Consider the following 21,244-nt stretch of genomic DNA (forward strand, 5'->3'; position numbering starts at 1 on the left):
AGTCTTGATTATATCTCCATGTCCTATGACAAATAGCATGCCCAACTAGCTGAAGCTTGATGAGTTACACAAGCAAGTCAGAGCACCCTGCTGACCTTATCCCAAACCCAGCGTGGGCATTGCACAACAGCCACAGACAAATTGAGGACTATGGGGTCTGTTACTGGAACAAACAGGCTTGTGAGGAGCAGGCAGATGCTTAGGAAGCTCACTGGTGTTTCACAGCATATTTGTGGGAGGGCAGATGAGGAGCAGTTAATCATGTGATGTCTTTTCTGTTGTAATCGAAGTAGAAGGCTGCTGAGTCATCTGTGGATGAACTGGAACTCATTGCAGAGAGTTTTGCCTTGGGGAGTTCATATTGCTTATAATTCACGCACATTTTAACTCTCCTGTGCTAATGAGAAGCTGAACAAGTTTCAAACACACTGTATCCTCACTTTCATTAAGGATATTACATTTTTTTCCCACCTGATTATCAGAATAAGTTATCTGGATTTGTCATTGAACCCATTTTTTTTGGTGGAAATGAGCTTAGGTGTGTAAAGATGAAGCAGAAAGCATTCAGACCACCTTCTGCCTTTCAGGTGGTACTGTAGGGGCTGCTGTCGAATAGTACTTGCCAATTAAAGCAAAACAGATAATTCAGGTCATAGCTGCTACTGTGGAGACTGAATTTTGAAATGTATTTGTTAGCTTCTTCACTGAAGAGATGAATCTAGCAGGCAGTGCTGTGTGTATGCAATGAAGTTTCATTTAAGGGAAATTTTAGTTACTTTGTGCTAACAATGTGGGTAACCTCAATAATTTGAAAGGCAAGAAAATACCGTACTACAACTTAATTTAATTTTACTTCTACTGTAACAATAATGGAGATATTTGGATGTAGTGCTAGCTTATATTTTCATTTTCAGTTTTGTATGCTGCAGAGTTGAGTATAATGCTCTTATTCTGTTTTTATCCTGTGAATCCAAATTTGCTGTGTTCCTTAGCATGTGTGATGGGAGCAGTGAAGAGACCTGTGTGGATTCTTCCCTAAGCAGAAGGCATTTGGCCATGTCAGAAACTTTCATGCTGTCATGAGAGGGCAGTCCAGGGTTTGCCTTAGCTATTTTTGTCAGCTCAAGGGGAAGAAATACTATGTGACTGTTGAAGCTGCCATGGTTTATTGAATTTTGTTTAGTTCATATGCAGTCTTGCTGTAAACCAAAACCAGATCAAGCAGTCTGCTGTAATTGCATTTCAGTGTGGAACTCTGTGTATTTTTTCTTTCAACATAGCATTACTGTATTTGTGAATTTGTAATATTTGAAAAATACAGGCATGATTGAAGTATCTTTAAGTCTTGGGCAGCTAGGATTTTGTTTTCCTGAGAGTTTTGATCTTCTATTTACCTATTCAGTCCTCACGAAGAAAAGCTGAGAGAATGTTCATCTTTTATTTAAAATGAGACCACAGCTCTCTTCTTGTTTCTTTGGTCACTCTTGAGGCAGTAGATGCAAAACTAAATCTTGAGACTGAATTATACTTAAGATCCTAAGCACTGATTACCACTTTTTGGAGTTATTCAGCAGGTCAGTTCTGAAGCACAAAGAGTTTACAAGCAGTACAGATCTTTCACCTGTCTTGTAAGTGATTTGTTTTCTGTGCAGGGGGAATAAAATGATATATGTAAGAAGGCTGCTTTCAGAAACGTGTTTTGTGAAAGAAAACTCTTGTAAATTTGTTTGCTCTGTGCTAGTCCACAAGCAGTTGCTTAGCACAGAAGAAGAAAGGCCACCCTGTTTATGTATTTCCATAATATGTTTCCCACGTTCATTTAATCCCATACACAACTTGCAGGTCAGGTTTCTGACCCATTAGCCTCCTTATTATCTCTTAAAGGGATGTGGTTGTGCAAATGTTCAGCCCACACGGGCTGATATAAAAATAAGTGCCAAAGACTTAAAAAAAAATCCTTTTCTAGTCTTTGTGTGATTGTGTTTCTATTTGAAAAACAGTCTTACTGTGCTAGCACATGAGCATGGGAAAATGAGATTGCCTTGGACCATTTTTTTGCATTCTGTACTCAGTGGAAATTAAGGTAAAAAAGCCTTTTAGCATAACAGTAAAAGTTGAGTTGTTACTCATATAAGATCTTAGTACAACTAAGGAAGCTTGTATTTTCTTAGTTTTTCTTGTCCTGTAATTCTTCAAATCCAATGAAGGCTTTTAAACATAGGTTGAAGCTCTGTAATCTACTGAAGGGCTCTGAGTGTGCCCCAGATCAGTGCCTGCAGTCACTGGCTTGCTGCCATTTTAGCAGGAAAGGAGGCCAGAAAAGCCCAGGTCTTGGTGGTAGCAAAATTGCTAAAAATGGAAAGTGTATATAGAGAAAAGTATTGTGCAAATCCGTACTAGGGACCCCCCCTGAAGTATAGGATTTGTTCTGTAAAATTTTGTTAAAAGCATATTGTATGATTGCTGTGTGTTAGAAGGTGTATTAATTTCTGAGGAGTTAAACACTTGTTTCATCTATCAGCTTCACACAGAGGAAGTAATCTCTCAGCGGTTTACCTTTAAGGTGTGTGGGTTTAGCAAATTTAAAAAAATAGTCTGTTAGTAATGCTGTTATTGTAGCAGTAATGCTGAATCCTGTGTTGCAAGGGAGGTAGTTTAAAAACCTGTCCATTAAAAGAAAATTGATAAGTTGTTCCTGGATTTCAGTAAATCTTGAAATTACTTCTCCACTGTCGCAGGAACCCTGACATTTAGTGACATATTTGCTTTTATTCCTCTCTCCATCATGAGGGAAGTGCTAACTTGCAGTTTTATGTAAAGATGTAACAGGTACGTGAGATCAGACTGAGAACAAGGTTAAGGTGATCTTTAGGGCATAGGAAGAACTATTAAATCACCTTTCAGGAATAAGTTGGCTTACAGGCTTTCAGTGAGCTTGCATCTGCTTTCATTCTCTGTGTATAATGTCAGTAGCTGCATAACCAGGATAGCAGTGTAACCCTCCTGGTGTACCTGGGGGTGTGGACATGTTTGGTGTTAAGGAGGAGTTGGACTCTGCTGTGTCTGCCTGCACCGAGTTTCTCTCTTGCCAAAGCTTGCCTGGGTAGTTTTCTCTGATGGTTCTCTGTGAGGTGTGGTGTCCTGTGGGAGTGGTAAACACAGGAACACTTCATTAGGTAATTGTAGGTGACCAATAAAGCTGAACTAGACTACTGAAAAAAGTCTTCTTACAGACTTCTTCCCCTCTCCACCCAGCAAGGTCTGTTGAAAGAAAAAAATAAGAAATTTTTATTTTAAGAAATAAAAATTAGAATTACATTAATGGCAATAACCATCTTACAATGTCTAGATCTTTCTTACGTATCTGCTGTGTTCTGGAAATCTCGAAAATCAGTTTTTCTTCTCAGAGGTAAAAATCAGCAGAGATCCTGTACAGGCTTGCCTTGCAGACTTTTCAGTGGCGAGGGCCTTTACTTTCTCAACTCTGTAATCTCTGCAGGAACTCAGTGTTTGAATTGACACTGAAAGTATTGCTGCCTTTGTGCTGCATCACAGAGCTGTGCAGCCAAGTATATTGTAAATTCCAGTTGTGCCTGAAGTTGGTAGAAGCACACATCTGCTCCAACAGAGGAGTAACCTAAGACTGTGAGGGTGTATTTTGCATCTGAGTCAATCAAAAGGGAAAGTAGAGAAATAGCTATTGTTATGATATTACACATAGTCAGAGTAAGGTAGTTTTTTTCACATCAAGTGTGAAGTTGTCTGCCAGAATTTGAAGCTGCAATTTATGCTTCACAGTACTGAGAAACTACTCAGAGCTGAGTAACCTTTGAGAGATATGGAGGATGGGAAGCTGTGACAAGTCTCTGCTCCCTTTTTGTCACAGTGCTCTCAAAAGAGCTGGTACAAGTGGTGTCATGTCTTTTTTTACCTTCCTGTTTCTCATGCCAGGATACAGGTTATCTGGTTCTTGAGTTAGCTCTTGGCTAACCCCACAAGAGTACTGTGAAGTGTCACCTACAGCTCCTGGTGCTCAGCAGCAAGGCTGCCACTCTGCTGACTGCCTCCTTCTGCAACAACTCAAGGAAGCTGCACAGAATTTTTGGTTTACCAACAGGTAGACCAAGATGTAGTTTCAGCAGAGCTGGGCTTCCTTGCTGATTGTTTGTTTCTTGGTTTTAAGGGATTTTTGTCCCTCTTACTCTTCTTTCTACTGCTACACCCCTGTCTACAGACATAGTCTTCCCTTTGCAAATGGAAGAGCATGGATGAGAATGGTCTGTATCACTCGAGTCTCTCTGTTCCCCTTTTTTGTGAGGGCAAGAAATGCAAGGGGCATTTCTTGTAGGGGCAAGAAGTGCAGCAAAGCAGCAGAAATAATGCTGTCTTGGAACAGTGTTTTCCTTGTGACAATTTTTGTTCCTACCTGCTCATTTACTAAAATCTGTGTCTACTGGGGATTTACTCAGGAAAATAGTGAAATACAGTGTGAGTTGGGTGTTTTAGCATTTCCTAAAAGACCATGCTCTACTCCTTTAAAAATGGTCTGTGCCCTTTGTTTGCATTAGTGAACTTCATGGGACATTACAAGTCTACAGTTTGAATATTAAATTATAAGAACAACTTGACTTCTTTGGCAATGTGAGACCTTTGTAGAACATGATAGGATTGTAGACTTTTGTAACCTCTGCTTCTGCTGAGAAACCATTTTGATTTGGCTTCACTTTACTTTTGCTTTGAGTCAGTGGGGAGATCAGTTTCTTTTTTTCAACCCAGTAATGTACTTTTGCACACTTACCCTGAAAAAGCTCAAAATGCTACCTTAAGTTTTGTAAGTTTCTGTAGATATATAAGCTATATGAGAAGTTGAGTAGTATTTGTGCTTAAAGCACAAAATGTGAGTTGCCACAGACTTTGTTGTGACTTCAGAAAATCCATGTGATCTCTTGACTTCATTTTCCCTGTTTTTTTTTTTCTGTACCAGAAATTGTCACATTATGTGTGTATCTATTCTTCATCTCAGGTTTTTATACAATGTTAAATTTATGCTACACAGTAACAAAACGCCCTGTTCTGTTTACCTGCTGCAGGGTGATCTTTTCTGATAAATCTTCTATGGATTGTATACTAATGTTACTTTTGGACACACCTTAAGTTTTAGTTTTTGTTGAACTGGAAATCCTGCATTGAGAAAGCAGTGCAGCATCTGATTGCTAATAAAGGACTGTGTATGAAGTAAAAACATGTAACAAGGTTGTGCCTGTACCTTCTCCTGCCATAGGGTAGTTTGCAGGGGGAACCAGGCTCAGGGGGTGTGCTTCTTTGTTCCCCATGTAGTCTTCCACTGAGTCTTTTCATTGCTTTCCCACAGAGGCTTGCATGACTGTTGTGAGTACTGCACTGAAATTCTTTGCTTGTTTTGATAAATGTTTTTCTTGCAGTTATCGCTGTGATGATTTTGTAGTCAATGATACCAAGCTGGGCCTGGTACAAAAGGTCAGAGAGCACCTACAGAACTTGGAAAAGTAAGTGGTTTGTTTACATTCAGACTGCCTGGGTCAACTTGTAGTATTGCATAATTGAAGTCGTATTTCTCTTTTATGTGCACATGCATATTTAATATATATATATTTTGGCCCTTCTGTGTGTGTGATACAGTGCAAGTTTGAATATCTTTTTCATCACTGAGAAGCAGAGGTGCAGAACAGGTGCATTTGCCTGATGTTGTATGTTTTGTTTCTTATACAGTGCATCTTGTAGAAGCAGCATATGGTGATAGGGGAATTTAGATATCAATTAACTCTCCTGCTACCTAGCCAATAATTTTTTCTTTCATCTAAATGGGAGAGAATTTGCAGAACAGAATCAACTGTTTGACTGTTGTCAAAAGCAAAAAAGTTTCTGGAGCAGAGCAATTGAAACAGAACTGCAGGGCAAAGTAGTCATAACAATTACAGAGCTTGTTTTTTTATAAAATAAGATTAGGAAGGCTTATGAATTTGGAACTGTACAGAAGAGACATGTTTTTCATCTGCCTTTGTCTCTGTTCCACCAAACATCTTTGTGATGCAGATGCTGTGGCCAGATAGCAAACAGTCTTTTCACAGATTACTTGAAAATCTTATATAATACTAAGATGTATGTCTGCATACAGAGCTACCAAATATATTTGAATGTTCTGGAGTTCAAATGGGACTTCTGCTAAGAAATTGCTGGGATTTTGTGAAGTCTCAGGATCCTCCTATAGTTAAGTGTTACTTTCTCTGTTAGTAATATTAACATTTTCATTATTTTAGCATCTGGTTTTGGTGGGCTTCTCAGATATGTAATGAGATGTCAGGATGTTGAAACATAATGAGAAGTGCACATTAGTATTTCAGAAATGTCCTGGAGATGTAGCTCTCTGGGAGGTGAATGATAACATGGAGGCTTCCATTGTATGTAGTGACTTTTTGAAGGTTTGGAGATTATTTTTTTTTTAATTAAAAAAAAAAAAATCAAAAAACCACCAACCCTGAAATACAAAACAAGTTATGATTTTGCTATTAGATTAGAGAGAAATCAGTAACTGATAGAATTGAGGGGCCAGTAATTTCCAGTGGTGTGGAAAAGAATAACTAGTTCTTGTAACTTTGCATTAGTACTACACAGATGTTGTAACCTCATGTGTTTTTAAATAAGTCAGCTATGGTATGTAAACATTAGCACTCAAGGTATTTTTATTTTCAGTAGCCTTATTTTGTCCTGACTTTTTAAGTTGTCTTAGATGGTGGAGATGATTCTTCTAACAGGAGTATTTTATGGCAAAGTCTGTATTAAAATTCCTTTGATTAAGGAAAAAGATCACCGTTTTAGATGAAAAGTAACATGCTTATAAGGCCACTCACATAATTTAATGCAATAAACTCAGGTCTCAGTGCTGAAAACAGGATTTGGGTCTTTACTCTGTGGAAGATGCAGTCTGTTTTAAGACATAGAAGGCTTATGTTGCAGTCTTTGCTGTCTTAATGGCAACTGGTAGCTGCTGTAATGGCTGTGTTAAACATGAAGATGACTGTGTTGTCCATTTCACACAATACCTTGTTTTTAAAGTAAGTAACCTCTCCTAATGGCTTTTCAACAGTTCAGCCTTTACATCAGACAGACATAGGAAAAGAAAACTATTGGAAAACTCATCTCTGAACAGCAAGTTATTGAAAGTAAATGTAAGTATGAAGTTTAAGGGGTTTTACTAAAGCTGTTGGGGCTTGTAGTTGGCCTAGACTTGGAAATACTTATAATCAGTGACCCAAGCTCTCCTTGGTGCACTTTGGTTTTCTCATGTTGACCACACACCTAGAGGAGCCCCTTCTCACAAATGAATGTGTGGTAAGCTCTGCATTTCTGTTGATCTAGACTTTGAGCTTCCCTGTGCTTCAGGAGGGTTTTCATGTCAAGGTGGAGCTTCAGGGCAGTTTGAGCTCCGTGGCATCAGTGAAACTAGAAGGAGCTCTTGGGATTAAAATGGATTTACTTGCAGTACTTTCCTGAGCAGGCAAAGCACCTTTTTTTTTTCTAGAGGACTAAGAGTAATTGTTAGGGAAAAGTAAAAAAAAAAAAAAAAGTAAAATATTTAAAAAACAGCTTAGTAAAACTTGCTTTCAAGAGGAACTGTGGGCTACTCTGAAAGCTTTTCTCTCTCTCATCTTCCTGCAGTTTTAATTAGGCACCTGCAGAAGGTGAGGTGCATCTAGGTGAGGATCCAGCCCTTGCTGAAGAATTTGGATTGCCCCAATCCAAATGTCTTTGTTGTACTGTTTGAGTTGTGGGATTTTCTAATCATAATTTCTCCCAGATTCTAGGCAGGGAGATGCTGACTCAGCTGTATGCATGTGCTCCATTTTCACCAGGTCTGGTAGAGCAGAGCTGTTCTTCCTCAACCTTCAGGGCTGCAGGACAGCGTTGTAGTCAGAGGGAGCTGAACTAATAGCTGTCTTCAGCTATGAGGAACAATTACCTAACTGCTTAGGGTAGTTCTTGGGAGGAGTACCAATGGAAATAGGAGGGTAGGGTGTAGCAGAGCAGTCAGTTCCTGCTTTGCAAAGTCTGCACGGGTTTAGTTACTTGAAAAATGCATTACCTACAGTCAATTTATGGTCCTCTGAATGTGCTGCTTATGATTCCTGTACTGCCCCAATCTTGGGTTGACTGAGGAGGCCTTGGAGAAGAAGTGGGGTTTTTTTGCTATGGCAACAACACACAGCATTGTTGTCTGGAAAACTCAAAGCCTTTAAAAGCCATAAAGAAAATTCTAGGCAACATTTAGGTACAGAGAAGAAAGAATCAGAAATCATGAGCTTAATGCTGCCCTTATTCTCCTTATTCTGTGCTAGTTTCTCAGTTTTATTGATACCTGAACATTGCCCATAGCAACAAATGATCTGTTTTACTGTTGGCACATTGGATCCTTATCTAGAAAAGTCTGGGCAGTGCTGTTTGCATTAATACCCTGCTGTCTCACCCTGGGCAAGAGGGAGAAAAAAATATGCTAAGGATGCTGTGGTGTTTATACTTAAAAGTGTTGTTCCTTTATTGGAAATCAGGTGTCTCATGAAACAATTCTTACTGAATTGCTAAGTGGCTTATATAAACAATACTCTTGTGGTGTTTTTTTAACAACAGATACACAAATATGCTGCTATTCTAAGTTCTTAAGTAGATATGACGTTTGTGGTAGTTTTGGGGACTCAAAGTTGTTTTATTGGAACACTTTGAATATGTGTTTGCTAGCTCAGATTTGCATGTAGACTTTGGTGACATGTAATACATTAATTTTGAGATACTACCACTAAAGGTTAGTCTAGCTTTTAAATTGTTAGGACAATGAAGAATACTCAAAAATTGGATGAACTTTCAGTGTGATATTTGTTAGACAGTGGAATGTGTCCAAATGTTGCAGATGCTAAAAATCATAAGTACAACTTTGTCCACATTTGTCTTCACCCTCCTCCCAATCTACCCTGAAGTTTATTTTGCAAAAAGCAAGCTTGTCGGTGGGTACCATTGCTTTAACTTTTTGAAACTCCTAGGCTTTAAATGGTGTAATGCTTCTCTTCAGTCAGTACATTGCTTTTTCTTTGTATGGTCCAACTTCACTATTTTTTTCCCTAATAAATGCTGTTGGCTGTCCTGCAAAGACTCTTCTGGCCACCACTAAACCCCACGAAGACAGCAGGGCAGTGCTGGTGACTTACAAACAACCTGCAGACTGCCACACAGTGCATATAAGACATGGGAGTAGATGGATAAGGACAGGTTGTATTTTTAAAAGGCACTTCAGGGACATTGCTGTTTAGTTCTGACTGAACATTATTGGAGTGTGAGTACTGGATGCATATACACACAAAAACTTTTCAACAAAAGCCTGTGATTAACTCTGTATTCTTCTAATCTAGACTTAGATGCACAGGAAGAGAGGTAGTATAGTTTTCTGTTGTCAGGAATAATCAGAAAACAGATTTCATGTCACCGTGGAGCTTCAAGGCAGTTGGAGCTGGTTAGGTGATTGGTTTGGCTTTGAAATGGCACTTTTCAGACAGTGTGGTTTATTATTGTTTAAATCTATGCTGTAACAACTTTGTGGGGAGAAAGTGAGGGAGCTGTGGTAAGTCTGTCTTTAACTTAACTTCTCTGCCTTCTAGGGAAGCACCACTGCCCTCTGTGCCACAGGCCTTCGGAACCTGGGGAACACGTGTTTCATGAATGCAATCCTGCAGTCACTCAGGTACCTCCCAAGCTTTCCCCATCACTTTCTCCTCAGTGAGAGTGGCTTGTGCTGTAGCATTGGGCAAGGCAATACAGCATACTGATGTATGGAAGCACCTGGCTTTACAGGAAAGGGGGTGTGCATAAAGTTGTGTGTAGCAGTGTGAGGAACTTGTTCTGATGCAACATTGCAGAGGAACCTGCAGTATCCTCAGCAGAAAAGCAGCCTGCCCTTTTGCTGAACCATGTTGATGTTCATGGTTGCTGTGGAAGCAGAAACAGCACTCTGAGGGATGGGGGTTCTTATGTAAGCAAGTAGGAGAACAATTTCTGCAGTGCTGAGATGTTAGACCTTGTTTCATTACTCTGTAACTGTCTTTTTGCAGTTCTGAATTTCCTGCTTCACTCGGAGACTGCAGTGCTGGGCTGCTGCTGGCCTGATCATTACTGGGACTGTGGTAGCAGAGGTTAGGATTGATAGGTGGTGGTGGTAGCCATGGAGTTAACCTCCTCAGCAGATGCAGTCTGGTTTGGTAGGGAATCTCTCCTGATACCTTCCTCTGTCATGGTATCTCTTAGTCAAAGCAGAGCCAAAATATAATTATTTCAGGTACTTGAGATGATGACGTTGTATGGTCTGCTCAGTTATTTACAGAAGATGAATATTTGCTCCAATATTTCTTGAGTCTTGAACTGTTTGTGACTGCACAAAGTTGCATTTATGCATTTTAAAGAACGCGCTCCAGAATACATATTAATCTCTTTGCTTTTTGCCCCTTAAAGATTTCATTCATTTTTCCTTTTTACCTAGTAACATCCAACAGTTTTGCTGTTATTTCAAAGAGCTTCCTGCTGTGGAGCTGAGGAATGGGAAGACAGCAGGCAGGAGAACTTACCATACCAGGAGCCAGGGGGACAACAACGTGTAAGCTGCGTGTTCCTTGTTAGTGCTGCACTTTATGGAAAACAGCAAATGCCTGGGTAGCAGAGCCACTCTGCACTGTGATTCATGGGGAACAGTTGCAGAAAAGTAGCTATACAAAAAAAGAAACTTGTGTCACTTGCAGTTTGTTTATGTAGGTCTGGTGCTGCAGGGGGAAGCAGTCAGCTACATCAGAAAGCACTGGAGTGTAACTGCATTTAAAGTAAGATTAAGAAGTACTTAGGTGTATGTACTCCAGGCATTTTGCTATTAATTACCCCTAAAATGCAGTCATGGGGATGTGTCTGCAAATGAACATCAAAAGAAAAACAGAGTAAGTGATTCACATTCTGTAGCTTGTTTGAGCAAGTGTTAAAGGGATGATGTTAGCAGAGTCTACAATGGCAAAAGGTGGAGAGATTTCTAGGCGAAATGTCTGCAACTTTTCTAATCTGTCTCTCTCTCTCTCTCCAGTGTTATGGGTAGGATTTTGGACATAAAGTCTTTGAAGTATTGGAAAGCAAATTTAGCCAGTCATTACAATCTTTACCAGAGAAATGTCTCATATTTTTGTACAATTAAGCTAGTAAACCTATAAGAGATACAACATTTTTACAAGGATTGCAATTGTCAACTTTTGTTTTCTTTCCAGTTCATTGGTGGAAGAATTCAGGAAGACACTCTGTGCTTTATGGCAGGGAAGCCAAACTGCATTTAGTCCTGAGTCTTTATTTTATGTTGTTTGGAAAATCATGCCAAATTTTAGGTAAGTTTTGTAGAATAAGAGCAGTATTCTTGATTGCAACCTTAAGGATATTGCTGGTGTCCTACTCTAAAACTTGCTGAATCTGTGGGATGCACTCTCTGCAGCTTTCCCATATGCCCGCAGATACACTTTGAGAAGGGTCTTCACTCAATTAACAGCTTTGTGTTAATTTGTAGTGCTTTTTTTCCCCCCCACCCTTCTGTCACATGCTACATGTAGCAGTGTTGGAGAGGACAGACATCTCAAATACGAAGATAGTAGTAGTAGTTGTAACTTTGAGCCAGTGCTCCAAAGGGCAGAAGAATCAGTATAATGACTGGTAGGTAAGTGCCAAGTGTGTTGTTGAGAGAACTCAAGCTTGGCTGCAATATCAAAGTGATGTAGTCAGATTGAAAAAGGTACAGCACCTGCAGGCCTAAACGCAAACATACTGGCTGAAACTTCCTTGATTCTCTCAAAAGACTGAGAACAACAGCTGGACATGAAAGGCTGTTGAGCCTTTCTCAAAGGCTGTGAGAAAAGTCTGTGTGTAATAGGCATTTTGTGCCCATGCTGACAGAAAAGATGATAAAAAGAAAGGGAAAAAGAAAGTTACCCAAGTAAATCAAAGTATCATTCCTCTCCAAGGTCTCCCTGTCCTGGCCCTTGAACCTCTTTCAAAGGAGCACTGAAACCTATTAGGATATATTGTGCTGAAGGTAAGTTGCTCCATGTTCTCAGGTAGTAAAGATGTTCTGTTACCTGTTACATCTCCAGCAGTGCTGAAAAGATGCTGTGAACACATCTGCTCAATGAGTGGCCCAAATAACACAAATTATTTTTTCTGTTCTTAACACTGCCAAATATGTTTCAGTTGGCTTATGAGAATCAAGGAAGTTTAATACCAGTAGTTGCAAGCAGCGACCAAAATATCACAGGCAAATTAATATCATCCATTATGTCCTTGACCGGTTTCCCTACTTACAGTCTTCACAGTAATTCTTGTTAGACTAAGTGAGAAACCAGTTCATTAAAGTTCCTCAAGCAAATTTTCAGCACTGTGGGTTCTAGCACAGCTTTTAAAAGAAAAAGTGCTGTGTTGGGGTTCTCTCGCTCCCCTTTTCATTCCCAGCTAGCTGGGAACATGTCCAAGAATAATTGATGGGAGAAGTCATTAAATCACATGAAGAACAGTCAACTTCTCAGTAGATCCCCAGTGCCACAGTGTCCAGGGAAAAAACCTGGATTTTTTCCATGCTTAATTGAAGCTTGTAAAACGTAATGATAATGCAATTGTAGTTCTGCCTTTTTTTAATCTTCTGAGACTGGGAGGAGAAGGTAGCTGGACATGTATGTTTTAGAAAGCTGGAGCTAGGAGCATGTTAGCAGCAAACCAGACACTTGGACTTGTGCTTGTGAAGCTTGAAATGATGGGACAAAGGAAGGAAACATGGTTGTAAACCTGGTTCAATTGTTTCAGCCCAGAGAGATTTCAGTTGTTAAAAGCACATTGTGCCTGCCTCCAAGGATTGCAAGTGCTGTTCTTCTTGCAGAAGGTTATATAAAAAACTGCTGCAGATGCACGCCATGGCCCTCTGTTTCATCCTGCATACATGGAGTAAGAGTATAATTTAGGGTTGCTGTAAGCACAACTGGTGTCACTCTGAGCTCTAATGCTCCTTGACTGCTGGACAAAGTCTGCTGCTGTCATTCTGCTGCATGCCAAGAGAGTTCTGTAGCTCCATGCTGAGATGCAAGATGTGAATTTTGCTGACTTAGTGTTGTATAAATAGTGTGCTCTATATTCCTAGTAATTATGCCTGTTTATATCCTATCTTGTAGCTGGTAGGAAAAAGAATGTCAAAGTTGGGCTGGAATTGAATTGCTTCATGTGGATGGAGATGAGTTTTATAACACAAGGACTGTCAGAGAAAGTATGCTTTTTGCTAATGGGCTTTTAGACTGTAGTTTATTTTAACCAGTACATCATCCATATCATCATGTACTTTTAAAGTTCTGTATGTATACTTAGGCTTTTTAACAAACCCAAGGAATCTTTTGTCTATAATTAACATATTTGTATATGAGTATAAACACATACACCAGGCACACAACCAACAATGGAGAATTATTCCTAATTTTCTTTTATGAATGGCACCAGGGGTTCCGTAGGCTTCACAGCTATTTTATGAGGCATTTAATGTTGAAAAGCTGTCTGAAGCAAAGGCTTCCCGTAAATTTTGTCTTCAGCTGTTTATTATGGTTGCCTTTAAGTTTATACAATTGAAGATACCCATATTGACTAATATCAGCAACTTCAAAATTGTCATACAGTGTGCATAGCTAATATGCAGCTTTGAAGCTGGGTTCTGTTTTACTGCCTTTTTAAATAGTAATATACCATTATTTGGCAACTTTGGGAGACATCCTAGTTTGGGCTGTGCAGGACTCTGGTTTGCTGCAGCACAGCACTGTTTCTGTGTGCCAGTTTTTCTGCTGCAAAAGGTAGGTAGTGTTGCTGATGATTTTCAGGGTGCTGTAAAATCTACATACAAACTGTGATTTGTTTTAGAACTGTTAGTCTGGGAGAAAACAGTACTGTAACTCTTTAAGATGAAAAGGCTTTGTTTCATCTTTATTTTGTTACCTCGTAGCAATACATAGGACATACTTTGTTCTTCACTAAGCACTTCAGCCTCATTGAATGTTTCTGTTTAATGGAGGCTGTTCACATTTCTGATTCCAGCTGTTGTGCCTTGAGTCTTCGGGACATTTCACCCCTCCCCCCCCAAGCAGTAGCATGTTGCTTTTCCATAGACATTCCTATATGGCAGTTACTGCCAACACTTACCTGGAATAATGAGGATGAAAAGGGGCAGGGGAGGCATGATAAAGCTGCTTGAAAGAATGAACAAGAGGGAGAGGGCAAGCCAACTCTGCTTTGTACTTTGTTTTTGAAACTAGGCCTGCAGAGACTGGAGCATGGTTATGTCAGTGTTGCACCAAGCTTTCACTGTTTCTTTCACTGTATGTTTTCCATCTGAGCATACATCTTTCGTCAAATGAATAGTAGATGGATGTTAAATTTGATGTATGAGGTAGCTTAAATAACTGTCAAGGCCTAGTTTACTCTGATGGTATCTCTGTTCCTTTGAATTAGGTTTGAATGAGATAACATTGATGACTCTTGGAGCAGCATTGCTGCTGATGCCATGGGACATCTGAGGTTGGAGCCCTATCTTACTAACTCTGAATGCTCAGGGGATGTTCTGGGTACCCCACCATTACCTCCCTCTCCCAAAAAGTGCTGTGCAATTTTGATCATGGCTATAGATCTTACCTTAGAACAGGAAAGAAATCTCTCATCCTAATTGTCTCAGGATTCATATTGTTGCTGAAAGATGTGTGTGGAAAACAAAGCCAAAGCTTGAATTCCTGGGTTTAGTGGTAAGGGGAACAAACAGGCAAGAAAACAACCTGGAACTGCCAGAATGAGTGGGATCAGTGGCTGAATGAAAACCAAAAATAAGAACTGAATCTCACATGAACAAAAAATGTTGTCTCTCTTTTGAATCTTCCTAGGTTTGAGATATTAATATAATGACCATAGTTTATAGTAGTTTCAAGTAGGGATGAATAGTGCACCACTGCCTGAACCTAATTTGTAACAATTCTGCAGAGGAACTAATCAAATATATATAATAACAAAGAAAAAGGAGGAGTGCTTTGCACTAGTGAGGGGAAGTCACTTCTACCATTTTTTACTTTTAATTAAAGTGCATACAAATCACAGGATGTTACTTGCACAGGGTGATTGTGGTCAGTTTATGTTCACCAAAAAGGCAAGCAGATGTTAAGTCTCTGCTGCTCCCTGTTGTTTTCTAAAAGGTCCCTTCCCTAAAATAGATATTCTTAAACGTTGCCCCATCCTCAAAAAGAGAAGTGCAGAGAGAGCTGCAAAGGACCAAAATCACTTCGTTTGTTTAGACAGCTGTATGAAGTTTCCAAAGACTTTTTTGGCACAAAATATGTGTCAGTCAAGTCTGCTCAGGATTACTAAGCAAACAAAGGTTCTTTCATGTGACCCTGGTGCTCTCTATGTATCTGCATTACAGCAACCTATATTTTGTGATTTTTTTTTTTTGTTGCTATTGTTTCCTTTTCTCTTAAGGGGATACCAGCAACAGGACGCCCATGAGTTCATGCGTTACCTTTTGGACCATCTACACCTGGAACTCCAGGGTGGCTTCAATGGTGTTTCACGTTCAGTAATTTTGCAAGAAAATTCTAGTCTGTCTGCAAGCAACAAATGTTGCATGTAAGTAGTGGTTTTTCATTTCCTCAAAATCTTAATGCATATGTACAAGTCTTGGTGTGGGTGGATTTGAAATTTCAAAATTATGGTTCCTTGTTTAAGTTCTCTTTAGTGCCTCTGTAATACCAAGAATTACAAACCTGCAGGTTATAAGGGATTAGCATCCTATAGCATGTGCTTAATTCCAGAAGGATCAACATATAGGTTAAGTTGTAAACACATTTTACTTTGTTAGTCTTTCAGAAATAAAAAGAATCATGGGAGCAAAAATCTATTGTTCACCTATATGGAATTCTTTGTTCAGGCAATCTCATTGTCGGTGGGTGACAGGTGGCATGAATGATACAGGAGAAAAAAAGATAGCCAAGTATTTTTAGGTTTAAATTGTCAGGAGATGGCCTGGATTAGCAAGTGAGCAGTTATGGTTTGAAGTCAATTTTCCTGCAGATTATCTTGCTGTATTTGCATGTAAGTTGACACATTTAAAGCTGTTGTCTTTGGGTTTTTTCCTGGTAATTTTGCTTTTCATGTCACTCTGTGTCTTGAAACAGAGGTAATTCCTATGTTTCACTCTTCTGTATTTCTAAAGTACCAATGTTTCTGAATTCTGCTTCTCTCAGATCTGTTTCTCTCAGATTTAAACTGTCACAGAGAGAAAACACTTCAAGTTTGCTTCACTTAAGTCACTTCAGCTTGCACATTTGGACCCTAAGTCCTTGGATTCCCTAGGAAAAGAGCTGTGTGATTTTTACCTTCCTGTAACCTTTAGGACATAGTAAACAGGTCTGAGAGATGCAGGATTTTATAGATGCTTCATTAGGGAAAGTGTGGAGTTCAGACTGTGCTCTTTAGCACATTTACATTGCTTTGCTGATGCTTAGACAACCCACAAAAGAATGCTAGAATAGTCTCAGAATTGAAGTGTATTTGGAAACTAAACAAATTTTGTTATCTACATTTTTAATACTATGATGCAAATGGTTTTAAACTTCATTCATGTATCTACTGTATGGCTGTTTAACTGGCTGGTTAGCTGGAGTGAGCTCCTTCTGTCAGGGCAAATTAAGGTCTAACATACTTAAATGCCTACAGTAAAGTAATAAATGCACTGTGAATGCTCTCTTGAGCACTGGATTATTCAGGTAGCTACTTCCTTCTTCTTAACTGTAAAGATGTAGGTGGAGAGCAACCAAGGAACACAGGTTTCTGCAGGCTTGTAGTGCCAGAGCTGCAAGCACAAAATAGCAAGTTAAGAAGCTGCAAAATAGTATCACTTAACAATGTTTTGGGGCTTTTTTATTGGACTATACAAAGTAAATCCTTACATAATCTGCTGAAAAGATGAAGAGAGTAATGAAAGCACGGAGAACCATGATGATGATGCATGTGCACTTTTTGGGAGTGAAGTGCAGAAATATGAAATAATTTCTTTTTTAAAGAAGCAGCTTTAAGAAATGAAAAATTCTTGTAATAAGTGGTACAGAATTAGAAAAAATATTCTTGACACACCTAAAAAAGAGCATTTGTTTCAGAAACGGCCTTAATTACAGGCTTAAAATAGTGTACCCCTCTGAGCATCAGCTCTCTGTAGAAATGCAATGAACCAGAATGCTGTCAACACTGAAATTTTTAGTATCTGCTTACAGTACATATGTGGTTCACACTTTCTTCAGGTAGAAGATCAAGCAAAAGTATTGCAGCAGCTGAACACTCAGACTATACAGTTCTGGGGTGAATGGAACGCATGCTGGATGAACACAGTCACTGTTTGTTACATGTGAACAAAACACTTTGCCTAGTGGCAGTGAGTTGTAAGCTATAAACATGTAGCAGGTATTGAAAAATGAGCTCAGACATTCTGACTGACTGCACCTCTCTGATATGGTTTGTCTAGAAATGGAGCATCTACAGTTGTGACAGCGATATTTGGAGGCATTCTTCAAAATGAAGTCAACTGCCTAATATGTGGGACTGAATCTAGAAAGTTTGACCCATTCCTAGGTAAGTGCCTCTTGCTTTCAAAATATTGAGTGACTTAAAGCACTAAAATCAATCTGAAGCTTGATGTATTTAGATGACACATGACTGAACCAGAGCTGTAGTCTGAAAACATTACTCATTGTTTTAATTCAGCCCTTAAATTTCATTTAAATGTCTCTTTTTCTAGACCTTTCGCTAGATATTCCAAGTCAGTTCAGAAATAAACGTTCTAAAAATCAAGAAAATGGACCAATGTGCACACTACGAGGTAAGAGTGCTGAGATTATGAAATCAGTACTAGGAGTATAAACTCTCCAGAGTATTTCAGAGGACCTAGACCTAGACTTGGTGTCACATACCATCTGATTTTCTGACATCTTGTGGCAGGAGAAGGTGCTAGAATAAATCTCCATACCTTTTTAACCCAGTAGTATTGACATACTACTACTTATGATAAATTGGGGCTGAGAAGTGCTTCAGGAGGTCAGCTAAATATCAAGGATTCCAACAGGTTTCTCTTTGTGATCACAGTATTTCTAATGTATTCCAGTCTTTCCAGCAAGCACTCATCAGCATTTGCTCATGCTCTGTGCTTAGAACTGAGTATGTGCCCCTTGTGCATAGCTAGGGTGGCCCTTGGGTGTCTTTAAATAGAAATGCAATCCTGCTAAGGTGTGTGTAGTGCTGCTATTGACCTTGTTTAAACTATGTTAATTTTTACAGATTTGTGACTGTACTTGCAGCAGATTAAGAAATACTTACCCAGAACACCTTATTTTCTCTGTTTAATTTGTATCTGAAATGAAATCATGTTTAAAAGCTCAATATTCTTTGTCAGGGAGTCATTTAGTTTCTTTTGAGAAGAGTTGTGCTGACTGTTGGACAGCATCTTGTTTGAAAGATAGACATTTTGTGAATCCTTTTTTCTCTTGAACTGCTTATATTCTCAGGAACATAGAATGCTGCATGCTACAACATGTTATTATATTTAAAACACACTATTACACAGCTTTTTGCTGCACAAATCTGTGTAGTAGTTAGAATGGCTGTGGCAGATAGGCACACCTCTATAGTGCTGTGCTTGTTGAATTTTATGTTAAAAAATCACTTGATGTCATCTTGAATCATATTTCTTTGTGTGGGTGCTTTTGGTGTTTTTTTATTTTGTTCTTTTTTAGATTGTCTTCGCAGTTTTACAGACCTAGAAGAACTTGATGAGACAGAACTGTATATGTGTCACAAGTGCAAAAAGAAGCAGAAGTCCACCAAAAAATTCTGGATTCAGAAATTACCAAAGGTTTGTATAAACATGAAAAGTAACAGCATGAGAATATGTCAAACATGTCGACTCCACCATTAGCAGACTAACACCTGTAGCTATAGCAGTTGTCTAGTACTGAATTCACCCTGTTCAATCCTGTAGGTGCTATGCTTACACTTGAAAAGATTTCACTGGACAGCATATCTGAGAAACAAGGTTGATACATACGTTGAGTTCCCCTTACGAGGCCTAGACATGAAATGCTACTTGTTGGAGGTATGAAGACTTCCATCAATACTTTTTGCAGAAATTTGTTCCATGATCTATGTCTTTATTATGTATTGCAGTAGGTGCTACTGAGATCTGAAAAGTTTTCTGTCTTTTTAACCACAGCCTGAGAACAGCGGCCCAGAAAGCTGCCTGTATGACCTTGCAGCTGTTGTTGTGCATCATGGTTCAGGGTGAGTATAAGGAGGAAGCCTGCTGCTTGGCCGGGACCTTCTGTCCAATGAAGCACATGCAGAGTTAATTAAGGTTTTTTTTCTGTTCCTAGTGGACGCCTGTATTTTGACTGGTAGAAATTAGCAGTAATTTATAAATTTATGTGAAGCTAAGCTGAATTCATACATAAATTTACATACATCTATACAATTATTCCTGTGATTGCCCACTGGCAATGTTGGAGGGGATGACTAGAAGTGTGAGGCAGAAAGAAATTGTCTAATTCTTCTAGGAATGGAAAGCATTAAGCTAGCAGAGTGAATCAAGGGGCCTTTCAGAAGGTAATGCCTCATTTTGAAATTCTTAGTTCCTCTTAACAAAGCTGCTTGTGATTAGAACAGTTAGATGGTTTTAAACATTGAGGGGGTGTTAGAACACATAAATGAGCAAAGACAGGTTTATCCTGACATAGCAGGCTGAGGAAAAGAGATTTTGGGTTTGTACTTCTGATATGTTAGATTCAAGAAGTCCAAGATGGGGATCCACTTAAGATGAACTGGGAAAAGTTTCTTCTTGATATTCTGGGATTAGTTTTGCTGTTACTGCTTTTGATTATATTCAGACTTTATGAGTCTGTAGATGTCAATGGGGAAGATTTCTCAAAACAGAGCACAGTGAAATTTTGTACAGTGAAATTTTTTACAGCTTTTGCTTGTATCATAGGAGATAATGGACTTGATTTTTAGGTAGGCAAACATGGGAGTTCAGTGTTGCAAGAATCCTTGCTTGCACAAAAACAAGGGGTTGCTAATAAGACCATATAAAAAACCCCACCTTTCAGATCATCCAAACAAGTGATTATTTTACTTTACGTAGAACTTTGAGGCCCACAGATTACAAAGAGAAGCCACTGCTGTGGAGGGCTGTCAGTTCCTTTCTTCCCCTGGTTCTTGGCAGTCTTTTAGCCCCTACCAGAAAACCCTGTGGAGAACGAGGTGCTGTGTCTGCTCCTGACTCTGCTTTCTCTCTCGCCTCCCCTGCTGCCAGCGTGGGCTCTGGGCATTATACCGCATACGCCACTCACGAGGGCCGCTGGTTCCACTTCAACGACAGTACTGTAACCCTGACCGACGAGGAGACTGTGGTAAAGGCCAAGGCCTACATCCTCTTCTACGTGGAACGCCAAGCCAAATCCGGATCAGACAAACTTTAATACCTCCTTGTAATTCTCACTTATCAAGTCCGCCGGACAAAACATTTCCATTTTTCCATAAATACTTGATCCAAGACTTATTAATTTCATTGTGCACTTTTCAATTTCCTCTTGTGGGTTTTAGTTTTGTTGTGTCAATGGTAGCATTTGACTTACTGAACTTGGACACAAACTAACTTTTTTTTTTTTAGTTATACCAGAAAACCTCAGCAGATTTTGATTTGCTGCTTTAGTTGTGATAACTCAATTTTTATATATATAGTTTCATGAAATACTTAGTTATTTGACTTTTTTTTATATTAATGTTTTCAGTTCTCACTTTCTAAAGGCACATTTACATCAGAGAAGCTTTCTGTCCTCCTTACAAGCAAGATAAATGTGCTTCTGATTATGAAGAGCAATACAACTTCATGCTGTTCTCACAGCTTTTATGTAGATATGATTTACTCTCTTTAAATCAAGGAATTGTTTTCCTATTTTCCCTTGTGCAAGAAACTGAACAGTAACCTCTGAACAATCACTCTTTGTAGAAGAGAGGAGGTGTGGCATCATTAAATAGACCCGGTAATTGCTGCTATATTGGTGTGTATTCAGGCTGCTGACTTTCAGGAAACATTGTAAAT

At 39.2% G+C, this 21,244-nt stretch overlaps 1 protein-coding gene across 9 annotated transcripts in view; it reads left to right on the top strand.

Annotated features, from left to right (window-relative positions):
• USP3 (ubiquitin specific peptidase 3) overlaps window positions 1-20,699 on the top strand; it is a 59,509-nt gene extending 38,810 nt beyond the window's left edge. For all 9 annotated transcript variants that reach the window (XM_030456750.1, XM_030456749.1, XM_030456746.1 and 6 more), the window contains 12 exons: window positions 5,442-5,525; window positions 7,124-7,205; window positions 9,681-9,763; window positions 10,556-10,669; window positions 11,319-11,432; window positions 15,583-15,729; window positions 17,621-17,727; window positions 17,894-17,974; window positions 18,885-19,003; window positions 19,130-19,243; window positions 19,361-19,428; window positions 20,456-20,699. In XM_030456750.1, coding sequence (XP_030312610.1) covers window positions 5,442-5,525; window positions 7,124-7,205; window positions 9,681-9,763; window positions 10,556-10,669; window positions 11,319-11,432; window positions 15,583-15,729; window positions 17,621-17,727; window positions 17,894-17,974; window positions 18,885-19,003; window positions 19,130-19,243; window positions 19,361-19,428; window positions 20,456-20,621 — 1,279 coding nt within the window. In that variant the 3' untranslated portion in view covers window positions 20,622-20,699. The remainder of the gene's footprint in view (window positions 1-5,441; window positions 5,526-7,123; window positions 7,206-9,680; window positions 9,764-10,555; window positions 10,670-11,318; window positions 11,433-15,582; window positions 15,730-17,620; window positions 17,728-17,893; window positions 17,975-18,884; window positions 19,004-19,129; window positions 19,244-19,360; window positions 19,429-20,455) is intronic.
• The last annotated feature ends 545 nt before the right edge of the window (window positions 20,700-21,244 follow it).

The sequence above is a fragment of the Calypte anna genome, chromosome 10 (assembly GCF_003957555.1).
Source record: "Calypte anna isolate BGI_N300 chromosome 10, bCalAnn1_v1.p, whole genome shotgun sequence".
NCBI classification, from domain to species: domain Eukaryota; kingdom Metazoa; phylum Chordata; class Aves; order Apodiformes; family Trochilidae; genus Calypte; species Calypte anna.